Source organism: Macadamia integrifolia, chromosome 7 (assembly GCF_013358625.1).
Source record: "Macadamia integrifolia cultivar HAES 741 chromosome 7, SCU_Mint_v3, whole genome shotgun sequence".
Lineage (NCBI taxonomy): Eukaryota > Viridiplantae > Streptophyta > Magnoliopsida > Proteales > Proteaceae > Macadamia > Macadamia integrifolia.
In genome coordinates this window covers 29,183,828-29,204,080 of record NC_056563.1, presented here as the reverse complement: position 1 = coordinate 29,204,080, position 20,253 = coordinate 29,183,828, and the positions used below count along the sequence as shown (strand labels likewise).

Below are 20,253 nucleotides of genomic sequence, written 5' to 3'. Positions count from 1 at the left end.
ATTGAATTAAATAACAATTAATTAAACTAATGAATAAAATCCCGTTTTCTTACCTTCTACCCATATTTTAGGCCTGTTAAAGTGACCCATTTCAAAGAAAACCCATGGGATCAAAGGCCCAACATATACATAACACAACCCAAGGCTTATTTGCAATAAAATAAGTCTAAGTGACTTATCTACATCAGAGGGGGGGGGGGAGGGGGAGGGGAGGGGGAGGGGGGGGGGGGAGGAAATTCCAACCTCAATGAATTATCTCTGCTGGCAATATCAAGTCTCAAAGCAAACCAAGTTCTAGGCAGGTCTGTACTATTTGGAGTGACTTTGATTGCTCAAGACAGATTGCATTTCCAGGAGTTTAATTATTCATAGTTCACTGTACTTACTCTCTTCTTTGCTGCAGTTCCTTTACTCTGTAGTTTACCATCGACTTCTTTCTCTTTTTTCCTTTCCAATCATGCATCAGCCAATGATGCAATTATCCACATTCATTCTTGAAAAATTTGCTAGTAATAATAGCCAGATCTATGATGAACATGTGAGACTCAGTGAATCTCTCTCTCTCTCTCTCCCACCTTTATTTATGGAACAAGTGTTTACTTGATTGTGTGATGCATTTATTTATTTTCACCTCTATAGGAATTAGAAACATTATTATGATTCTTAAAGGAAAAAACCTGTATATAGTTGCAGTAGGAAAACAAAAGTATCCATTGTATTTGACAATCTTTATAGATTTCAAATGCACACTTGTACCGATTTGTAGAAGATTCACCCAGGAAGAAACAATGATGGATAGGTTGTTTTCCGGTCTGACTGGAAATTTTCATTGTACATCCAGCAGTTTCACTGCCCAATGTGTAAAGAATATTTTAGGGAGTGAGTTGTACTCTTCATTATTTGATGACTGATGGCTTCCACATGCAATTCTACTTAAGTATTGCATGTGGTGGTGGATTAGTTATGGCATTAACTTTTGACTGTCCTTGCGTTAATATTGAACAATGGATGCTGTCCATGCAACATAGGGTGTGCATCTAGTCAAATTAGTTTAATAAAACATAATCTCATTTACTGTAATCATGGTACTTCTTTCAACTTCAAACTGTATGGTTCTACCAACCTAAGTAATAATCTTAGTTTCTCTATTAGAATTTCTATTTGTAGCTACTATCCTATGAATCTGTAACTGCCTCGGATAGAAAGATTTCCCTAGTCTGAAAGCTGGATATTCATTGGTTAACTGAACTGAAAACTTTAATCCTTGCCTGTGAAATTTTATGTAGGAATAAGCAGTTTGCAGAGGTTGTGAATCCTGGATTTTGGAACTGGACATTTACTTTAAAGGATATTGATGGTAATGTACAGGCTCAGATCGATCGTGACTGGAGGGGTTTTGGCTTTGAGGTTGTCACTTTTCTTTTATGTATAGTCATAGCATGCAGAGAAAATTATTCTTGAAAATAACAGTTAGTTAACAAGTTTTCCAGTGCAACATTTGATAAGTTGGGTTCTTATTTTTTGGTTGTGTGGCCACTTAGTTAAATTTAGCAATTTGTAGACTTACCCTATTGATTTTTCCATTCCTATGCAGTTGAAACATTTTATAAGTTGGAGTTACGCTATTTTCTTGGTGATTTATTGCACTGTGATAGTGAGATGCATTCATTTTCATTGGATCCTGTGGCACTTAATGAAATTGATCAATTTGTAGACTTACTCTAATGATTTTTCCATTCCTATACAGTTGCAACATTTGATAAGTTGGGCCCTTTATTTTAATGGATATCCTTGTAATGCTGATTTATAATTTAATGGATATCCTTGCAATGCTAACTGATTTATAAGCCCATTGTTGGGGTTTTGAATTGGCAGACAAGATTAAGAAAACTTAATATTAACTTAACGGAGTCCCTTAAGATTAGATATATGGGTCCAAGGTTCAAAATATTGGGTTTCGACCCTTGGGGAGACCGAAATTTCAGTGGAAATCTGGGAAATTTCGAGGTGACCAGGGAAATTTTCCCGCATTGGTGGAAACTTTGGTTTCGATCCCCAAAATTTGTTTTTTCTTGCCTATTTTTATGTACGTCCTATTTTAGACATTTCTAACCCATTCACATAATTAGTTTCATCGAAAAAGCACCTAAAGTCATACTTATGGTGTTGACCAAAGTTTGCTAATGTACGTTGAGTCGTTGACTGAAACTATACTATATAAGTACATATATAAGTTACTAACTAAAAATGTGAAATACATTATTAAAAGTTTAAAACAAACAAAACACAATGTAAAGGCTTTAGCGGAAAAAAAATAAACATAATGTAAAGGATCCAAAATGAATAATAATATCATATAATTGTGAGTTATCTCTAAAGTTTCAAGTCTTGTCTCAAGTCTCAACAGTCAATAGTCAACACTCAACAGTTAATTCCAAGTAGAGAGTCTAGGCGGTTCCAGTCCATGAGTTGCGTACCATTGTAGATGTTGTAGCCGCTCCTCTGAATGCACCACATATGAGTCCTATGACATGTTTTAGGCCCAATTGTTTTGGTAGTCTGAAATTGCTTATTTATAAGATGCATCATCAACATCAGCTAGTATCCTATCAAAGGGAATGGCTCAATCACGGTTATAGGATGTGGCATACAAGGTTGGGATGGATACCCAAAGATACTGTCAACAAAAGATGACCTACCAGCTGAACTACCCTCTTGTCCAAATGAAGTAGAAGATCCAACATACTATTCATACCCACCACCATAGCCAAATGAACCGGCTCTCGAAGAATGGCACAAAACAGGGACTTGCACCGTTGCACAATTTGTAAGTGCTTCGGTCACAAAACAGGGACCTGCACCGTTGCCTCCCAGGATGTCCTTGTTACAGCCTCTGTTCATGAACCCTCGAGTGGTCGCACTCTTACTGATGATCAAACCCACTCTAGGAATATTGATCTCAGCTCTGACCGACCCCAACAATCACCTTCTCGGTGAAGATATCTAAGAAAATGAAGCAGAAAAGGCCTCAAAAGTCCCTGCCATGGACCTCGGTCCCTGGTTTTGGCCCCCTCCTGATGGAACCTCTGCTCCCATTACCCGTTGGTCCAACAGCATTGTCTTTGCCCATCGGTCCTGACCCTTTCTTGGTCTTGGATATGTCAGATTCTAATGGAACTGCACACCAACCTCTTGATCCCTTGACTAATAATCCTAGGCACAATCTCCCTCTTCTTCCTCTCCTTACTTCTGCCACCAATACCCTAAAACATAACCCTTTACCCTATTCTAGACAACCTTCTTATGGTTTTGAGACTTATCAGTCCATCCTTGAAGCGGTCCACTCCTCATTAGAGAATCCATCCCTTGCCTCCAAATCAAACCGGTCCATCCCTGAACCCCCTTTTATCCCTCTGAACCAATTTTTACCGGTTCACCTGCTCAACAGATTCTCTAAATTCCTGACGGATCACCCCTTATACCCTAGTAACCTCTTCAACCCGACCCACCCTTTCAACTAATCCAACCCACCCATCTCCTCAACCGACCCCTTCTACCCATCCTACCCACCAACCTATCCCTCTGGTCGACCCACCCACGTGTTCCCTTATCCTTGACCCATTGCAGGTCATGCCCGACCCGACTAACCTATCCTCTTCGCCCGACTATGTTTTCCTTTGTCTGAATCTCTGGCCAACCCCCTCCACTGACGTCGACGATCAACAATGCTTTCGTCAGTCCCTTTGGGCTTCCATCTTGCCGTTAGTCTTAGTTCCTGCCACGACTTCATCGATATACTAGATTGCTCACCTCCCTGCCTCGGACGTCTCTCCGCTAGCCTCGGAAGGGCTTACCTCTGCCTACAACATCCCTTGCACCATCGAATGCCTCTCGCCTCTAGCCTTGGAAGGCCACATTTTCACCTCTTCTCGGATGCACTTAGAAACTGATTTTCATTCGAATTGCAGCCCTGGAGCCAACTCCAGCTTCACCACTGTCCCGACCTTGGTTTCTCCGACGACTTTCGAAGCCCATAGTATCATTCCGGGGACTTGCCCTGCTCCCTAGGGTTCACTCGCCTCTTCCCTGCCACGACATCATATCTGGTGGCCTCTGGAGTCCTCTGTCTCCAAGCATCTTTGCTATCCTATTGCTCTGGGCCATATTGTCTCTGTTGCTCTGCCCAGAGCACCGTTGAAGGCCCCAACATAGCTTCCCTTAGTCTGGACTCTCCTCGGCAACCACTGCAACCAACTCCCCTGGGGTCTACTGCCACTATCAGCTCTGATGGCTCCCTAGACATGTGCAACTCTCTGCAAAACCAACCTATAGACAACCCTTCGGCTGCCTCTCCACAATTTATACCTCCTCCTCCTTTGTTGAACCCCACCACTACCACCTCACCAACCATCATCAACCCTTCGTCCACCAAAACCAACCAAAAGAAAACAAGCAAAAAACTTCCACCCAAACCAGATCCTCTTCCCCCAACTGCCTCCCCTATCATTGGCTATAGTCGTAGGCCTCCCCCCGGGCCCCCCATTCCCAAGACCCCCCCGTTGCTCCACCAAACGTTCGATGCCCCCACCCTTGGTTCGTCCTGATTCCTTGGACCGTATGGAATGTCCAAGGTCTAAATTCCTTAGCCAAACAAGTGGATATTAGATCTCTCATTCGCTCTTCCAAATCCAACATCTGTTGCCTTTTGGAAACTCGTGTTTTGGAAGCCAATGCCTCCCGGATCGCATCCTCAATTGCTCCCTCTCGGTCCTTTGTTTCCAATTATCTCCACAGCCCTAATGGGAGGATTTGGATCCTTTGGGATCCCTCCTTTCTGTCCATCTCCACTCTCTCCTCCACTGCCCAAGCCATTCACTTGTCTATCTCTCATAACTCTGGCCCCTTTATTTGCTTTCTCTCAATCATCTATGCTTTTAACCAGGCCCCCCTTAGGCTTCCCCTCTGGGCTGACCTACTTTCTTTTGCCCCCATATCTGGATCTAGTCCCTGGGGCATTGTTGGAGACTTTAATGTCACCCGTTATAGCCATGAAAAACATGGAGGAAACCCCATCGATTCCTCGTCTGTTGACTCTTCCAATGATTGCATTGAAGATTTAAATCTCACTGATCTCTGTTGGTCAGGTGCCAAATTTACTTGACATAATCGGAGATCAGGAAATTTCAGGGTTGCATGAAACTTGACCGAGCCCTTGTTAATGAAGCCTGGCTTAAATCTTTCCCATCCTCTTATGCTACCTTTGATCTTCTTGGTATCTCTGATCATAGCCCCATCTCTATCCATGTTCTTCCATATCGCTACTTTGGCCCTAAGCCTTTCAAGTTCTTTGATATGTGGGTCTCCCATCTGGACTTCTTCCCTCTTATCCAAGATTCTTGGAATATGTCCACCCCTCGCTCTCTTTCCCCCTTCTTGACTTTTACCAAAAAGCTCAAGAATGTGAAAGCTTCCTTTAAGCTTTGGAATTCTGCAACTTTCGGGAACATCTCTCGGGTTGCTTCCTGCCGAGACACTCTTCGCTCCATCTAAGCTAGACTCCAGCAGGATCTCGTTAATGCTGCCCTGGCTAAGGAGGAAAATGTTGTTGCCTTTGAGTTATCTCTAGCTCTGGGCCAGGAGGAATCTTTCCTCTGCTAAAAAGCCAACATCAAATGGCTTGAACTGGGAGAATCCAGTTCTGCTTACTTTCGTCGTCCCCTCAAATCTAGGAACAAAGTCAATGCCATCCCTAAGCTTATCTCCTCTGGGGTTGAGCTCCTCTCCCCCGATCTCATCAAGGATGAAGCAGCCTCTCATTTTTCAGAGACTATAGTCCTTCCCCCCCCCCCCCCCCCCCCCCCCCCCCCATTCCCCCTAATCTCATCAATAAATTTGTCCCCACTGAGCTCTTCCCGCTCCTCCAATCCATCTCTAATGATGAGGAAATCCCCCCCCCCCCCCCATTCCCCCTAATCTCATCAATAAATTTGTCCCCACTGAGCTCTTCCCGCTCCTCCAATCCATCTCTAATGATGAGGAAATCCTTGTGGCCATTCTTTCCCACAAGGCTAATAAGCCCCTGGCCTGGATGGCTTTAGCATGGGGTTCTTCTCCTCTTGCTGGAATATCATTTGAAACCACCTCATCCAAGCAGAGTGCAGTTTCTTTTTAAATCTTAATCATATTGGTGGGACCAATCACACTTTCCTTTGCCTAATCCCTAAAAAGGAAGGTGCAGATTGTGTGAGTGACTTCAGACCCATTTCCCTGTGTAACCTCCTCTACAAGTTCATTGCCAAAATCCTAACCAATAGGATTAAAAAAGTTGTTGACTCTCCTGTTAGTCCCAATCAATCCGTTTTCATTACGGGAAGGAGCATCTTTGACAACATCATCATATGTCATGAAATTGTCTGTGGTTTTGATTGCAAGTCTCACTCCCCTACTGCCCTCCTCAAGATCGACATTCATAAAGCTTTTGACACGATTAGTTGGGATTTCATCTCCAATGTGCTAACTTATGTCCTTCCCTCCCTCCTTCGTCCATTGGATTTGCACTTGCATTTCTAGCCCTCGTTTCTCTGTCCTTTTGAATGGTAGTCTAGCTGGATTCTTTCCCTCTGGTCGTGGTATCCGTTAGGGATGTCCCCTCTCCCCCCTCCTCTTCTCCTTATCCCTTGAAGTTCTTTCCCACTCCATTCAATCCGCAACGGACCTCCATCTCATTTCTCACATCCCCAAATGTAAATCCCTTCTCCTCTCCTATTTGGCATTTACAGATGACATCATGATCTTCTCCGGCATTTACAGATGACATCATGATCTTCTCCAAGGCAGACGCCCTCTCCATCTCCACTATAATGGATTCCCTCCATTCCTTTGAATCTCTATCGGGTCTTAGCATCAACCTCCTTAAATCCAACATGTTTCTCTCTGGTGTCCTGCTAGATGTCCAAAACATCCTCCTCGGCATCTCTAGTATCCCTCTAGGCTACCTTCCCGTTAAATACCTGGGCCTCCCCTTCATTTCCTTCAGGCTGTCTTCTCATCATTGTACCCCTTTGCTGGATCAGCTAAGAGGCTTCAACTTTGGAAAGGCAAGCTGCTTTCCTTCGCTGGTTGTCTCACTCTCATCAGATCGGTGCTTCAGTCCATGTACCTCTATTGGTCTGGCACCTTTATCCTTCCTGTCTCTATGATCAAGTCTCTCGAAGGTTTTCTGTATTCCTTCCTCTAGAAAGGTTCTAACACCTCCAAATTCCTTCGCCCTCTCAGTTGGAAGGTCTGCCTTCCCAACTCTGAGGGAGGGCTTGGAATCAGGAGAATCAAGGACGCCAATTCTGTCGGGGTCCTCAAGCTTATATGGAAAATTGTGTCCAAGTATAAAAACATCTGGGTTGATTGGATCCATATTGGGTTCCTCAAGCACAGCTTGCTCTGGACTGCCACTCACATTTCTGATGCCTCCTGGATCTAGCAAAGATCCTTGATCATAGACCTATTGCCCTTTCTGCCATCTCCTCCATTGGCAATGGTCTGTTCACTTCTCTTTGGAAAGACCCTTGGCACCCTACTGGCATCCTCTCCCACTTGATATCTCTCAGAACCATCTATTACTCTGGTCTTCCTTCCAACGCTCCTGTCTCCTCTATTCTTTCCCCAACGGGTTGGTCCCCCCTCTCTTTTTAGCCTCCTCTTCTTGATCTCTGGACCACCCTCCCCCCTCTCCCCCCTAGCCACAGAGGTAGAGGGGACAAATGCACGTAGCTCCCCTCCTCTTATGGGATCTTTTCCTCTGCCTCGGCTTGGTCTCACATCAGTACCTCCTCCCACGCGGTGCCTTGGCACAAGTTGGTTAGTTTTAAAGGCCATATTCCCTGTCAAAGTTTCAACCTTTGGCGTTGCCTTTCTAACTGCCTCCCCACCCAATCCTTCCTCATTCACTGGCTGATACCAGCCAACCTCTCCTGCTGTCTCTACCCTCCTTGTTTTTAAGTTTAGATTTACCTTTTTCTCCATATGATTTGTCACCGTGACCTTTGTTCTTGTATGGTATTCTTCCCTTCTTTTTGAGGAATTTGTTGAACTTCCTTGTGATGAGAGATATTTCTTTTTCCATGTCGAACTCTTCATGCTCATCATCATCACATTCCTCTTCTGTGGTTTGGGAACACTTCAATGCTATAGTCCTTTTATTTTCACGAGTTGGTTTATCAGCTTTCAATTCCACTTCATGAGTTTGTAAGGACCCCAACAGGTAAGCAAGGGATATCTTCGTTAGATCCTTTGCTTCTCCAATTGCTGTCTTCTTGGGTCTCCAAGCTGTTGTTAAGACTCTCAAATATTTTTTTTAACCTTTTCAGCATTAGTATAAGTCTTAAGCTTTTAAGACTACTCACAAATCAGTAAAACCAGTAAACATTTCAGTTATGGTTTCATTTTCTTTCATGAAAAATGACTCATAATCTGAAACAAGTTAATTACCTTTCTTTCTTTTACCTCTTCTGTACCTTCGTGAGTTACTAAAAGCATGTCCCAAATTTCCTTGGCAGTGTCACATACTATGACTCAGCTGAATTTTTTCTCATTCAGTGCACATTGGAGGAAGGTGATGGCACTGAAATTGTACTGGATGAAAGTTATATCATCGGCAGTCCACTGCGTCTCGTCCTTTGGTACTTTCTTTCTTTCAACTTTTGTGATGACATAGGGTCCATTCTCTATGGCTCTCCACACAAGAATGTTATGTCGACAAACAAAATTTTTAAACCTCCATTTTCAAAAGAAGAAATTTTCTCCATTGAAGTAAGGGGGTCTTGAGGCATTCATGCCTTTAGGTGGTCATTGGGATGTGGCCATGGTCTTTGACTCACTTAAGACAATTTTGTCTTATATATTGAGCTCTCGCTCTGATACTAATTGAAATAACCTAGGGGGTGAATAGGTTATACTAGTGGAAATTAAAATCTTTTCGAATAAATCAGATTCCCTAATGTGATTATGAATTAAAATAATACGAAATAAAATATCACAATCACACTACACCAAGATTTATAGTGGTTCAACTCAACCTGAGTCTAGTCCACTCCCTACAAGATCCCCTTGTAAGGCATTCCACTAATTCTCTCTTTCAGTACAGTAGGTAGGGAAGAAAACCTTTTACACAATCTCCTTTACAGGTAAAGAGACACCTTTACAATCTCCTTTACAGGTAGAGAAGCACCTTTACAATCTTATTAGGACAAGAGAATCATACACTAGCCTTAGTACAGTCTAGACAAGTGTAAAAGAGAAAAGTGGAATAGAGTTGAGTTACCTCGTGCGGTGCGTGCAATGAATGTGAAATGACAAAATTAAATAGCACCTTTTAGTAGTCTTCCGTTGGATGATGAATAATGATGAAGACTTCCACACAACTTGAGTTTTTGAAAAACCGTATTTGACTTCAATAGTTGAACTCAATATATAAAAACTGTTTCTCACTGAATATCTCTTTGATTTTGATTTCTAATGCTCACTTAATTGTTAATTAATAAAGCTATCAATGGGGTATTTATATGGGTGAAGAATGGGCTCAATTTGGGTAACAGAATCTCCAAATATGAAAGGAGTGTAAACTTAAACGGGCAAAAAATGCCTCATCCGGTAGTTACCGGTTGGATCCGGTAAGTACCGGATCATATTACTGTTACCCAATTCTATCCGTTAGGATTTAAAAAATATAGCCGTTAGGTTCAGAATATAACCGTTGGGGGTGTTTAGAGGGAATCCGATAGTTTCCGATTCAATCTGGTAGTTACCGAATGGCCTTTGTCAGCCATCTCTGAGATGTCTTTTACATCCATAACCGATCCGGCTAACCGGAAGAACTTCCGGAACAATCCGGTAGTTATCGGATGGCCTCTGTTGGTCTGTTCTAAGAAATTTTAATTCACGGAGCCTATCCAGTAGTTACCGGTTCAATCCGATAAGTACCAGATGGCCTTTGTTTTGTGTTTTTACTTATTAGCAATTATGATCATGAGACCAACACTTAGGTTGCATCTAGGGTCTTTCTAATACATACATGCATGAGTGTGGTGCGTGTTTGTGTGTGCTATTATAACCTAATCTAGAGATCTTTAAGAAAGTCTTTAAGTCTTCGATCACATGCTTATTTCCATATCTTCTTGACTTCTCCGTGCAACGCGGTCTTGAGCTTTAATACACTTCTAAATTCTTCTACCACTCCATATTCTTGAGCTAAAGGTCAAGTAGCCTTATGTCTTGATCCTTCACATCACACTTGGTATAAAACATTAGTTGCATACAGACTTGTTTATTATCATCAAAACCAATCTGGAGAGTGGTATTCCCAATAGAATCCTTTTTATAATAACACATCCACTTGCCGTTTCAGCTCGGCATGTTCAGTAGGATTAAGTTTGTAGACGGGAAGGTTGGGTAAAATCGAACCGGGTACCAAGTCAATGGCATGCTGTATATCATGCATGGGGGGTAGCTCATCTGGAAGTTCTTCAGGGGTTAAGTCAAAGAAATCAGATAAAGGCTCTTTGATAGGTGCACTATAAGTTACCCCAGGTTGGGGAGTGACTTCCTGAGTAATACGAGTCCAGACCATTCCAATTTCCTGACTTGTGTGTATGAATTGCTTGCGGTGAATAGCTAGCAACTCCTTCATGGGCATAACCACCACTTTCTTCTCAGTCTTAATGTCCTTTTGATTAGCCCTCAGAGCCCTTCGTCTCCTTATTTCAGCGGGAACATTTACCGGATAAAAGGTTGTAGGAACACCCTTCCATGCAAATGAACATAGATTTTTCTTCCCTCCAACCATAGCATCATTATCATACATCCATGGCCTACCAAACAGTACATTTGTGAGCTTCATGGGTATCATGTCACACCAAACATTTTCCTCATATCGATAAAGCTTCAAAGGAATTGAGCACCGTTTGTTGACCTCCTAGGTGTGTCCAATCAGCAAGGATATCTTATAAGGTTGAGGATGTGGTTCAGGTTTCAAGGTTGCTTTCTTCACAAAGGCTTCTGAGATGACATTAACATAGCTACTACTATCAATTATTACTTGACAAGTATGTTTCCCATACTTCATACGGCTATAAAAAATGCAGTTACGTTGCCAATCCTCTCCTTTAGTTTCAGCCACCAAAATGCGAGTAACAATATGTATGCCATAAGTGCCATCATCACTAGTGTCTTCCAGGTCATAGTCATACCCACAATCATCATCATCATCATCTTCTAAGGGGTATGGATAAAGTGCTGAATCATCTTCCCCATTTCAACTTCAGCCACTGCATTAACTCTCTGCTTGTGTGGGTAAGACTTAACAAAGTGTCCTACCTCTTAACAATGAAAACACTGTACCTTGTTGTTGCCTGTCATAGGTGCCTTTCCTTTGTAATCAACTTGAAGGAAAAGTGGCCTTTGGGGGGGGGGTATTGAACTACTAGGTGTAGTGGCTGGAAAATTTTTCTTGACCTCCCCAGCTTGATAGCCAAACTTTCTACCCGTCTGTGCTATGAGCTTCTTTGCTCGTAGGGCCTTGTCAAAGCAATCCCTCACTGAGTACACATCAACACCAATTCCCCTATTAATTTCAGCTCGCACTCCCAGTCAAAACCGAGAAAGTAATTGCCTTTCACTCTCCTTAATGCCTATGCAAGAATAAAGTGCATCAAACTAGTTCATATACTCTGCCACAGTCATATTCCCCTGACGAAGATAGTTCAGCTGGTCTTATATACGAGTTCTAAAGTTTCGTGGCAAGTACTTATCAGATAGTTCTTGTTTCATCTCCTCCCAAGTAGTAGGTTCTCTACTACGGTCTTTAAGCTCATGCTCATAGGTTCTCCGCCATTCACGAGTAGCCTCAACTAGCTTAGCACAAGTTAGTTTAATTTTCCATTCCTCAGGTAGGTCATAATAGTCAAAGTAGTCATCCAATGCAGCTACCCAATCATAGAATAATTGGGGGTCATGTCTACTATCATACTCCTTCAGATCAAGCTTGACCTTCTGTGAATCTCCTGAGTACCTCTGGTCTATGGGACGTTCAATGTCAAAGTAACCCCTCACTCATTCTTCAAAGGTAGGTTGCACTACATGAACCCTCTGTGGTCCTCTCAGATTAGGGTTAGGTCTCCTGTTAGCCAACTGAGTAATTAAGTTTAATGGGGCTTCCACTTCAAGTGGTATATGAGTACCATGTGTAGGTTGTTGTTGGGTCTCCACAGCCAACATCCTTGCACCAAGAGTTGTTGTTCAGTCCTCATAGTTTGTTGTTCAATCCTCATAGCCTGTAACATCTCCATAATAGAAGCCATGGAGGTCTTCAACTCAATATTAGGGTTGTTCTGAGCCATGCTCTGATACCACTTAATGTAGTCTAGGATAGAGAGTCTAACCAAGTCTCAACTGCAGGAACTGTTAATCAAAGAACAACCAGAAAACACTAGTCCAATGATCCCAACAGCAAGTATTTTCTTAGTCAGACCAAAATACTGATAACAGGGACTAACAATACTTCAAATAGGTTCAACCCAACTGACTATCATCTACCAAAGTCCAAAAGAGTAGTCAGAAAAAGATCAGGTCTACCGATTTCAGTCCTAGCCACAGGTCACTAAAAGACAAAAAAAAAGTGATTTTTAATAACTCAATAACCAGAGGTCAGAAAGGCCTCAAACCTGGATCAAGTTCCTCCTGGGATGAGTGGAACATCAGGTCAAAATATCAGCCAAAACTGACTGTGGAACAGATCTAGGCAGAAGTTGAAATTCCTTCACAGGAACGCCTATCGCTGGACAGAACTGAGAACAAAAGGCTGATCTAAATACCTGTAACAGCAGGGTAGTGATAGAGCCTTGAAGGCAACCTTGAAGAAGAAAGAAAACACTTGAAGAGACCTCTTGGACTTCACACCGCAAAGAGTCACTGGATCAAACATCAGTCCATCACTTTGATCACACACAAAACACATTCAAAAGAGCAACAGAAGAGCTTTCTTATTGGCTCAATGGAAGCCCTCTCCTTTATTTATAATAATGATGGGGGTTACATAAAATAGAAACTAATTGTAGTTTCCAAAAACTTAAATAGAAACTTACAAAATAGAAGGTCCTCTAGGTACTAAAATTAAAAATAGAAACTAGGAAATAAGAAATTATAAACTAATTAGCAAATTGTGGCCCTTATGATTAGGCCTAGTCGACCCCTATTCGGAGTGGTCGACCCCCTCTCTTCTTCTTCCTTGAGTAAGTCTTCGGTGCTACATCAGCATATAGGGTATACCACACCATCGAATCCAACATCACGTGAAGGTTTTGTCACGACGCCGGCATCTACTCATCTCGGTCACTGGAAGTTCCCCTAACCTCAGTCCATCGGACAGTAGGATTAGCCAATACATAAACCCCTATTGGCAAGGACTGTAACACTAGGATGATTGTCTTAGCCCAATGCATTCTAACATGGCACATTCCATATCATAGTCATATTCATACACACACCATCATACCATTATGCAATATCACATTCACCAAATAGAACAAGTTTATAATATGCAATCCCTCATGACCATGAGCATAAACATCATGTATAGACAATAATATCATCAATATTCTTAATTCAATATTCAATCAGATAGCAAGTTTGACATGCAACTACCATCAACACATACATGAATAACATGTTAGAAACACTCCATAAAATAGTTCATAACACCCACTCACCTCGAAAACCCGAAATCAACTATTCGCTAAATTTTCGTGATCGCATACCTTGCCTAGTAGATTAGGTTCCTAGCCAATTGAAGGGATTTGAGTTAACATTTATATGCTTAACTTATCCTCATTATATTCTAATTATGATCCTAAGCCAACACTGGAACATAGGTTCAGTAAGGTCACTAGTAGATGGGCATCCGTTGGTGGTGCTCTCGCGCCGCCTTACTGCTTGACGGTTCTATTTATTGGAAACAAAGGGGTTTTTGGTCAATTCTCAACCATAGGGGAGGTCTTCCTATAATTCAAATGACCAATCAAAAAAGTGGTTCAAAACAATATGCTTGGTGGTTCATCAGTGGATGCTCACCGGTGGATGGATCCGAGATGGTGGAAAACCCCCAATTTCATGTCTATAGGGTTCACCGGCGAGTGGTCCATTTTTCACTAGCTGATCCGGTGACCATTAGCCGGTGAAGCAAAAACTGGGTTATCTCTACCCAGAATTGCTCCACAGGCCACGTGGGTCCTTTTGAGTGCCCGAGTGTGTGATTTCATGGGGGTTTACCTATTGCAGCTCCATTTCCTCTTTTTTTTTTGGATGAATAAATAATAATTACCAAGAAGAAGAATATACAAGGGGAAAGAAGGGGGGCAAAAAGGGGCAAACCCAACTAGGGCCCAAAAGGGATAAGCCCCAAACAACCTGTCCAAGGGGAACATCAATTGGGGGGATGGTAGTGGTAGGGAGGCCCCACGAGACAACAATGAGCCTAATCCTTGGGATGTCATGAACTGGGCGGATGAGTAGAGATCTGAGCTTGGAAGAAACATCAAAATAGATGGCTTTCTAAATCCCTTCGAAGGAATGGGAGTTGGGGGTCCATCTATGAAGATTACATTCCATCCAAATGATTGATGGTGGCGGAAAAAGCGAGCTTTCCGATTGTGTCACATATGGTGGAGCTTGTAAAGGTCATGTCGATCCAGATCCATTCCTAAGGGAGGGGAAGAATAGGATGGGGGGAAGGCCAGTGGGAGCGGAGAACATTTTTCCAAATGGAGGTAGAAAAAGGGCAAGAGAAGAAAAGATGGTCTACATCTTCAATGCCATTCCAGCACAAACAACAAAAGGTGGGGACCTAGATGTGGCGGTAATTGAGGAAAGCCTACGTAGGGAGGTAGTAGGAGAGGGCTCGCTAGGTGGTGAAAATATGATGAGGGATGTGCCCTTTAAATCAGATGATGTTTCGCCAGGGAATAAGAGGGTCTTTAGAGCGAATGAAATCCCAAGCATAAGCAGAAGAGAATATGCCCGAGGAGGAGGGAATCCAATTAACTGTATCCTGAAATCCTCTGTGGCTAGGGGGAATGTGAGGGAGGGAGGACCAAGGGTTCGCCAAGGGGGGAGGGAGAGGAGGGGGGACCAGCCATTGTGGGAAAGAATGGAGGCCACTGTGGCAGAGCGAGTCGAACCACAAGAGGAGATGATTCTAGGGGAAACCATGGGGAGAAGGATGCCAACTTGGTACCAGGGGTCAAGCCAGAGTGAAGTAGAGGAGCCATTACCAATAGTGTAGGAAATGGCAGGGGGCCGGAGGTCTGGACTTGAGGATACAACGCCAACTCCAGGAAGCATCGGGGGAAAGGGTGACAGTCTAAATGGAGTAATTTTTAAGAGGGCTGGAGTAGATCCACCCCAAATGCTGTGTTGCTTGGAAACGATCTTCCAAATGAGCTTAAGGATAGGAGCAGGACGTCCTTAATTTTACGGAGACCCAGGCCTCCTTCAACCTTAGGGTGGAAAACTTTAGACCAGCTCATGGGGTTGAGGAATCTGGTGGCATCAAATCCTTTTCATAGGAAGGCACAAAGAAGGGAGTCAATGGCCTTACAAGTGGAAGCAGGGAGTAAGAAGATACCCAACTAGTAGGTAGAGGGATTGGAGGACTGATTGAATGAGGACTAGGCGACCAGCAAAAGAGAGAAGCTTGCCTTTCCAGAGGTGGATCATTTTCCTGATGGAATCAAGGATGGGAGAGCAGTGATGGGAGGAGAGGCAAGATGAAATGAAGGGGAGGCCAAGGTAGGCTACAAGGAAAGATCCCAGGGAGAACCCCGAGATGGCAAAAAGCTGAGCTTGGCGGGCATCAGAGACACCCGAGAGGAAGAGGTTGGATTTGAGGAGGTTGATTTTTAGGCTAGAAAGGGACTCAAAAAGGTGAAGGGAGGTCATAATGTTGGTAATAGAGGTGGATCAGCATTAGAGAAGATCATTAGCAAAAGCCAGGTGGATAAGCGAAAGCGCTCTACATTTGCCCGGGGTTTTGGGCACGGGTGGAATAGTATCCATATCCATGTCTTCATTGTAATTAATGAGTAGAACCTCGCCCTCCATATTCAAATTATTAGTGAAATTTAGTAGTTCAAACCATTACTTCCATCAGGTGTTGCTACATTTTAGGGGGGAAAAAAAAAGACATACCCGGTGCACGAGGCTCCCACATGTGCGAGGTCCGAGGGGGAGAGAACTACGCAGCCTTACTCGAGAACATCGAGAGGCTGTTTCGATCGCTTGACCACCAGGTCGCAACATTCATACCTTTGTACCATTGGACCAAGTGCACCCCTTTGAAGAGAACCCCAAGATGAAGAACAAGAAGAATGTACATTGATATTTTTCTCTGATAGAGGCATTAAAAATAAAAATAAAAAGTCGTACCTGGTGCATGAGGCTCCCACATGTGCGAGGTCATCGATGTGCAAAGAACTTGAAATACTTAATGATAACTTAGACAGAAATATTCATATTCTTGGGTTTTCCAAGAAACTTCCTATTTTAGAAGAATCTTTCATTATTTGTAATTTTTGCTGCAGCTCTTTACTGATGCTGGTCAGTATGTGATTCGATTTGGCAATTCTGATCCAAGCTTCCAGACTGGGCCTGTTGGAATGGTAAATTACCAATGCTGAGTATCTACGAATCAATTATTATTTTTTGTTCTTGTCTAATGTACTCTGCCATTGTGGTCTCTGTTTCAGATTCAAGAATTAGAAACCTCCCACCCACTTACTCTGTTAGAGAGAGCTGTTACCGTCGCTCTTGCTGTGTCACTTGACAATGATTATTTCTCTAGGCATGGTGGCTGGTAAGAATTTATGAAGTGTACCATCTAATATGGGATCCTGTTTCTGTGCTCAACTACTTTAATAATCACCCTTGTTCTAGATCTGTGCTGTTTGTTTGTTGTGGTTATATTACTGAACAGTATGGCACTTCCATTGAATTTCCCTTCTTTCAAGAGAAAAAAGAGTGTTGGGGGGTCTGGGGGGGGGGAAGGTAAAGTCATTTCCAGTGGTAAATCCTGAATTAGGGGGAGCAGCCACTTCCCTTGAGAGTTGTAGGACTTTCCATTGGTAAAATATAGGTACGAGCATACTGATGGCACATTGTATAAGAAATTTAGAAAAGGAAGGGGGGGGAGGGAGGGGGGGAGAGGGAAGTCATTTCCAGTGGTAAATCCTGAATTGAGTGTTTAGGGGGAGCAGCCACTTCCCTTGAGAGTTGTAGGACTTTCCATTGGTAAAATATAGGCACGAGCATACTGAATCTGGGGTTATAGGCACGAGCATACTGAATCTGGGGTTATAGGCACGAGCATATGGAATCTGGGGTTAGCTGGCACAGGGGGGAGGGGGGGGGGGACTAATAATTATGACTTTGTTACAGAGAAACTAATGGGAGTTATTATTCTAAGCTATATTCCCTCATACAAGAAATAGGTTGGCTATGCAGTTTACAAAAGCAACGAGGTGGTGTTACTTTCTAGGTCTGATGGTCACCCTAGGTCATTACTAAATCACTATCAAAGGGGGAAGAAAATGACTTGCTAGCAGGTTCAGATATTAGGTAATTGAACTGCATGAAGGCCACAGACGTCACAACTAACAAAAGGCCAATAAATAATTATTTTATTTTTTTGTGGGTTTCTGCTGGGATACCATTCTGTTGTCTTCTAAGATGGGAATTATTGGAATAAAAAATTAATGGGGTGTGAATTATGTGGTGATGATGAAGTAAGACTAATTTTGGGGTCTTTATTTTATTTATTTATTTATTTTTGTTTGAGAGTTACCTCTGTAGTTCTACAGGCGCTCATCTTATCACATTTTCTGTAAAAAACGAGTGCATTTATTGGCTTCTTTAATTTATGATGGCAAGAAGATCAAAATCTGAAATCAAGTTAAATGGCTTTTATGGGTTTTTTCCATGGAAGAGGCTAATTTTTTGGTTTTCTTCAGGGGAATCCCTTTCATTGTTGTTGGTGAATAGGATTGCAGATAGGCATCTTTCACAATGCGTCCATCTCCTTCATTTGCAGTGTTGGGATATGTATACCATTTTTTTCTGGAAACTTGTTTGTTCCTTGATGGTGAATGAAATTGATGGAGTCTCTCAATTGGTTCTTTGCTCTGGTAAAATGTAAAGATTCTTTGTACCTTAAATATGAGGTCATCTATTGGTTAAATATAGTCTCTTGGCCGTTTCTTGATCATCAGTGGTTTATTGTTGAATTTCAGTATTCTCTCAAGTTACATTCTTCCTCATGGTGTCCTGGGCCTAGAGTAGTAGCCAGGTCAATGGCCCTCCGTGACTTAATTGAAAGGGTCCTAGTGAGCGTTGGGGAAATTGTAGGTTTGGTACCCAACGTTTGGAATCTTAACATTTGGGGTACCCCATGCTTCATAAAAATGTTTTAAGATACATTGTGTTTCATAAAATTAAGGGAAATTTACATCCATCTACCCTCGTGAATAAACCCACCAAACCTAACAATGTGAGAGGTGTTAGTTTTAAAATGGAAAAAACTTAATTATCATTTTACATATTTGAGCTAAAACAACCAACAATAAATGCCAATATAACCTTTTCCCACTTATCTTAGAATCCCTAAATTCCCCAAATTTATATGCCGGTTGTGACTCGTTAGATTCAATCTCTACTCTCTATACACAAGCTGTCCGAGTGATCCATCCAAGAAAGGAAGATGAGAAGAACTTTTTAACCCAAGAAAGTTATCAGTGCCGATCGCTCGCCTTATTTGCCTAGGCCAATAGCACATTCTCTCAATTTTTATTTTTTTTATATATTAAGAAAAAAAGCAAACTTAAATCAAAGAAGCAAGGGTAGAGTTATCAAGCTTACACCTATTGAGTTGAGGTCTTAGATCCATTGATCTACCGGCGATTTTAACCAAAAAAACAATCGTGCCATTAGTAGGCCCGAGACAAAAGAGAGGGGATTGCATTATAAACATCTAGAGAGGAACCACAATCCGTCATGAGGTGGGTGTGTGGTCTATAAAAAAGTTGTATAGGTCTTTCGAACTTGTCCAAGTTTCCTTGGTCGTCCAACCATTTACTTGTAATTCCTGCACTTCAAGGAGGACCCCCCTAGTAAAAGCTTCGATGAGATTCATTGTCATCAAATAATTAGTAGTGAATGAGATAGACTCTCCTTTATAAATTAAACAAGATGCCCAACCACATAATTTAAGTTATGGCTTCGCAACTGTTACACAAAAAAATGTATAATTGTCAAGATTTGGACAGTATGGTATAGATGAAAGTTTTATTAGGTCTAGTTCCGTTGAGTCGCTTGTTGGGGTTCTCCAAACCTGCTTCTAAAGACAATTAATCCACCATAAGGCGAGGGAAAGGACTTTATATGGATTAGGTTTTTCAGCTTTAAATAGTATATCATTCTTATGATTCCAAACAAAATAACAGATAATTATAAAGATAGGAAAGAAGAAAATATTTTTGCCCACTAGAAATAGGTCAGAAGCAAAGAAATACAGTACTAAATTCTAAAAAGAGGACACAAAAAGATGTTCAATATTTAGCCCCAATAGACTTGCAGTCCAAATCATTTTAAAGAATTCACATGTGATGAAAATGTGCCAAATGGTTCGGAATGATTATTGCAAAGAGCATGTGTATGATCAATTTCCATCCATTTCCCCAAGGTATCCTTTGTAGAAAATCCACCATGGTAGAGTCGCTAGAAAAAAGTCTAAGATTTCGGGTGGATATGGAGTTTCCATAAGAATCTCCACCAATGCGAGTAGGAAGAGGAGTAAATACACATGTTAGATAATCCATTGGTGTTAGTAAACATAAATGAATGAAGAAATTTCGTAGTGGTTAGGAATCCTTTTAAAGAATGTGGCAAAACCAAGAATCGTTAATTTGGATATTCACTGGAATTTTCGGAATATTATTAGCCACATTGATTGGAAGAAAGGTGGTTAATGAGCTGGAGTTCTAGTTGTTCCCAATAATCACAAATTACTTACCTTACCAAGGTGAGGGTGAGAGAAACCATAATCTTGAGTCAGATTATTTAAGAGGGGGTGCAATGGAATCCATGGATCATTGCATAAGTCAGTATTCTGACCATTACCCCATTTCCGATAAACCATCTCAGAGAGGGTAGGGAGAA

The 20,253-nt window shown here is 42.0% G+C and overlaps 1 protein-coding gene across 1 annotated transcript in view; it reads left to right on the top strand.

Annotated features, from left to right (window-relative positions):
* The window catches only part of LOC122083296 (altered inheritance rate of mitochondria protein 25-like), a 37,717-nt gene extending 19,413 nt beyond the window's left edge, over nt 1-18,304 (top strand). The window contains exons 4-7 of the mRNA XM_042651052.1: nt 1,287-1,407; nt 16,626-16,703; nt 16,791-16,897; nt 18,051-18,304. Coding sequence (XP_042506986.1) covers nt 1,287-1,407; nt 16,626-16,703; nt 16,791-16,897; nt 18,051-18,081 — 337 coding nt within the window. The 3' untranslated portion in view covers nt 18,082-18,304. The remainder of the gene's footprint in view (nt 1-1,286; nt 1,408-16,625; nt 16,704-16,790; nt 16,898-18,050) is intronic.
* The last annotated feature ends 1,949 nt before the right edge of the window (nt 18,305-20,253 follow it).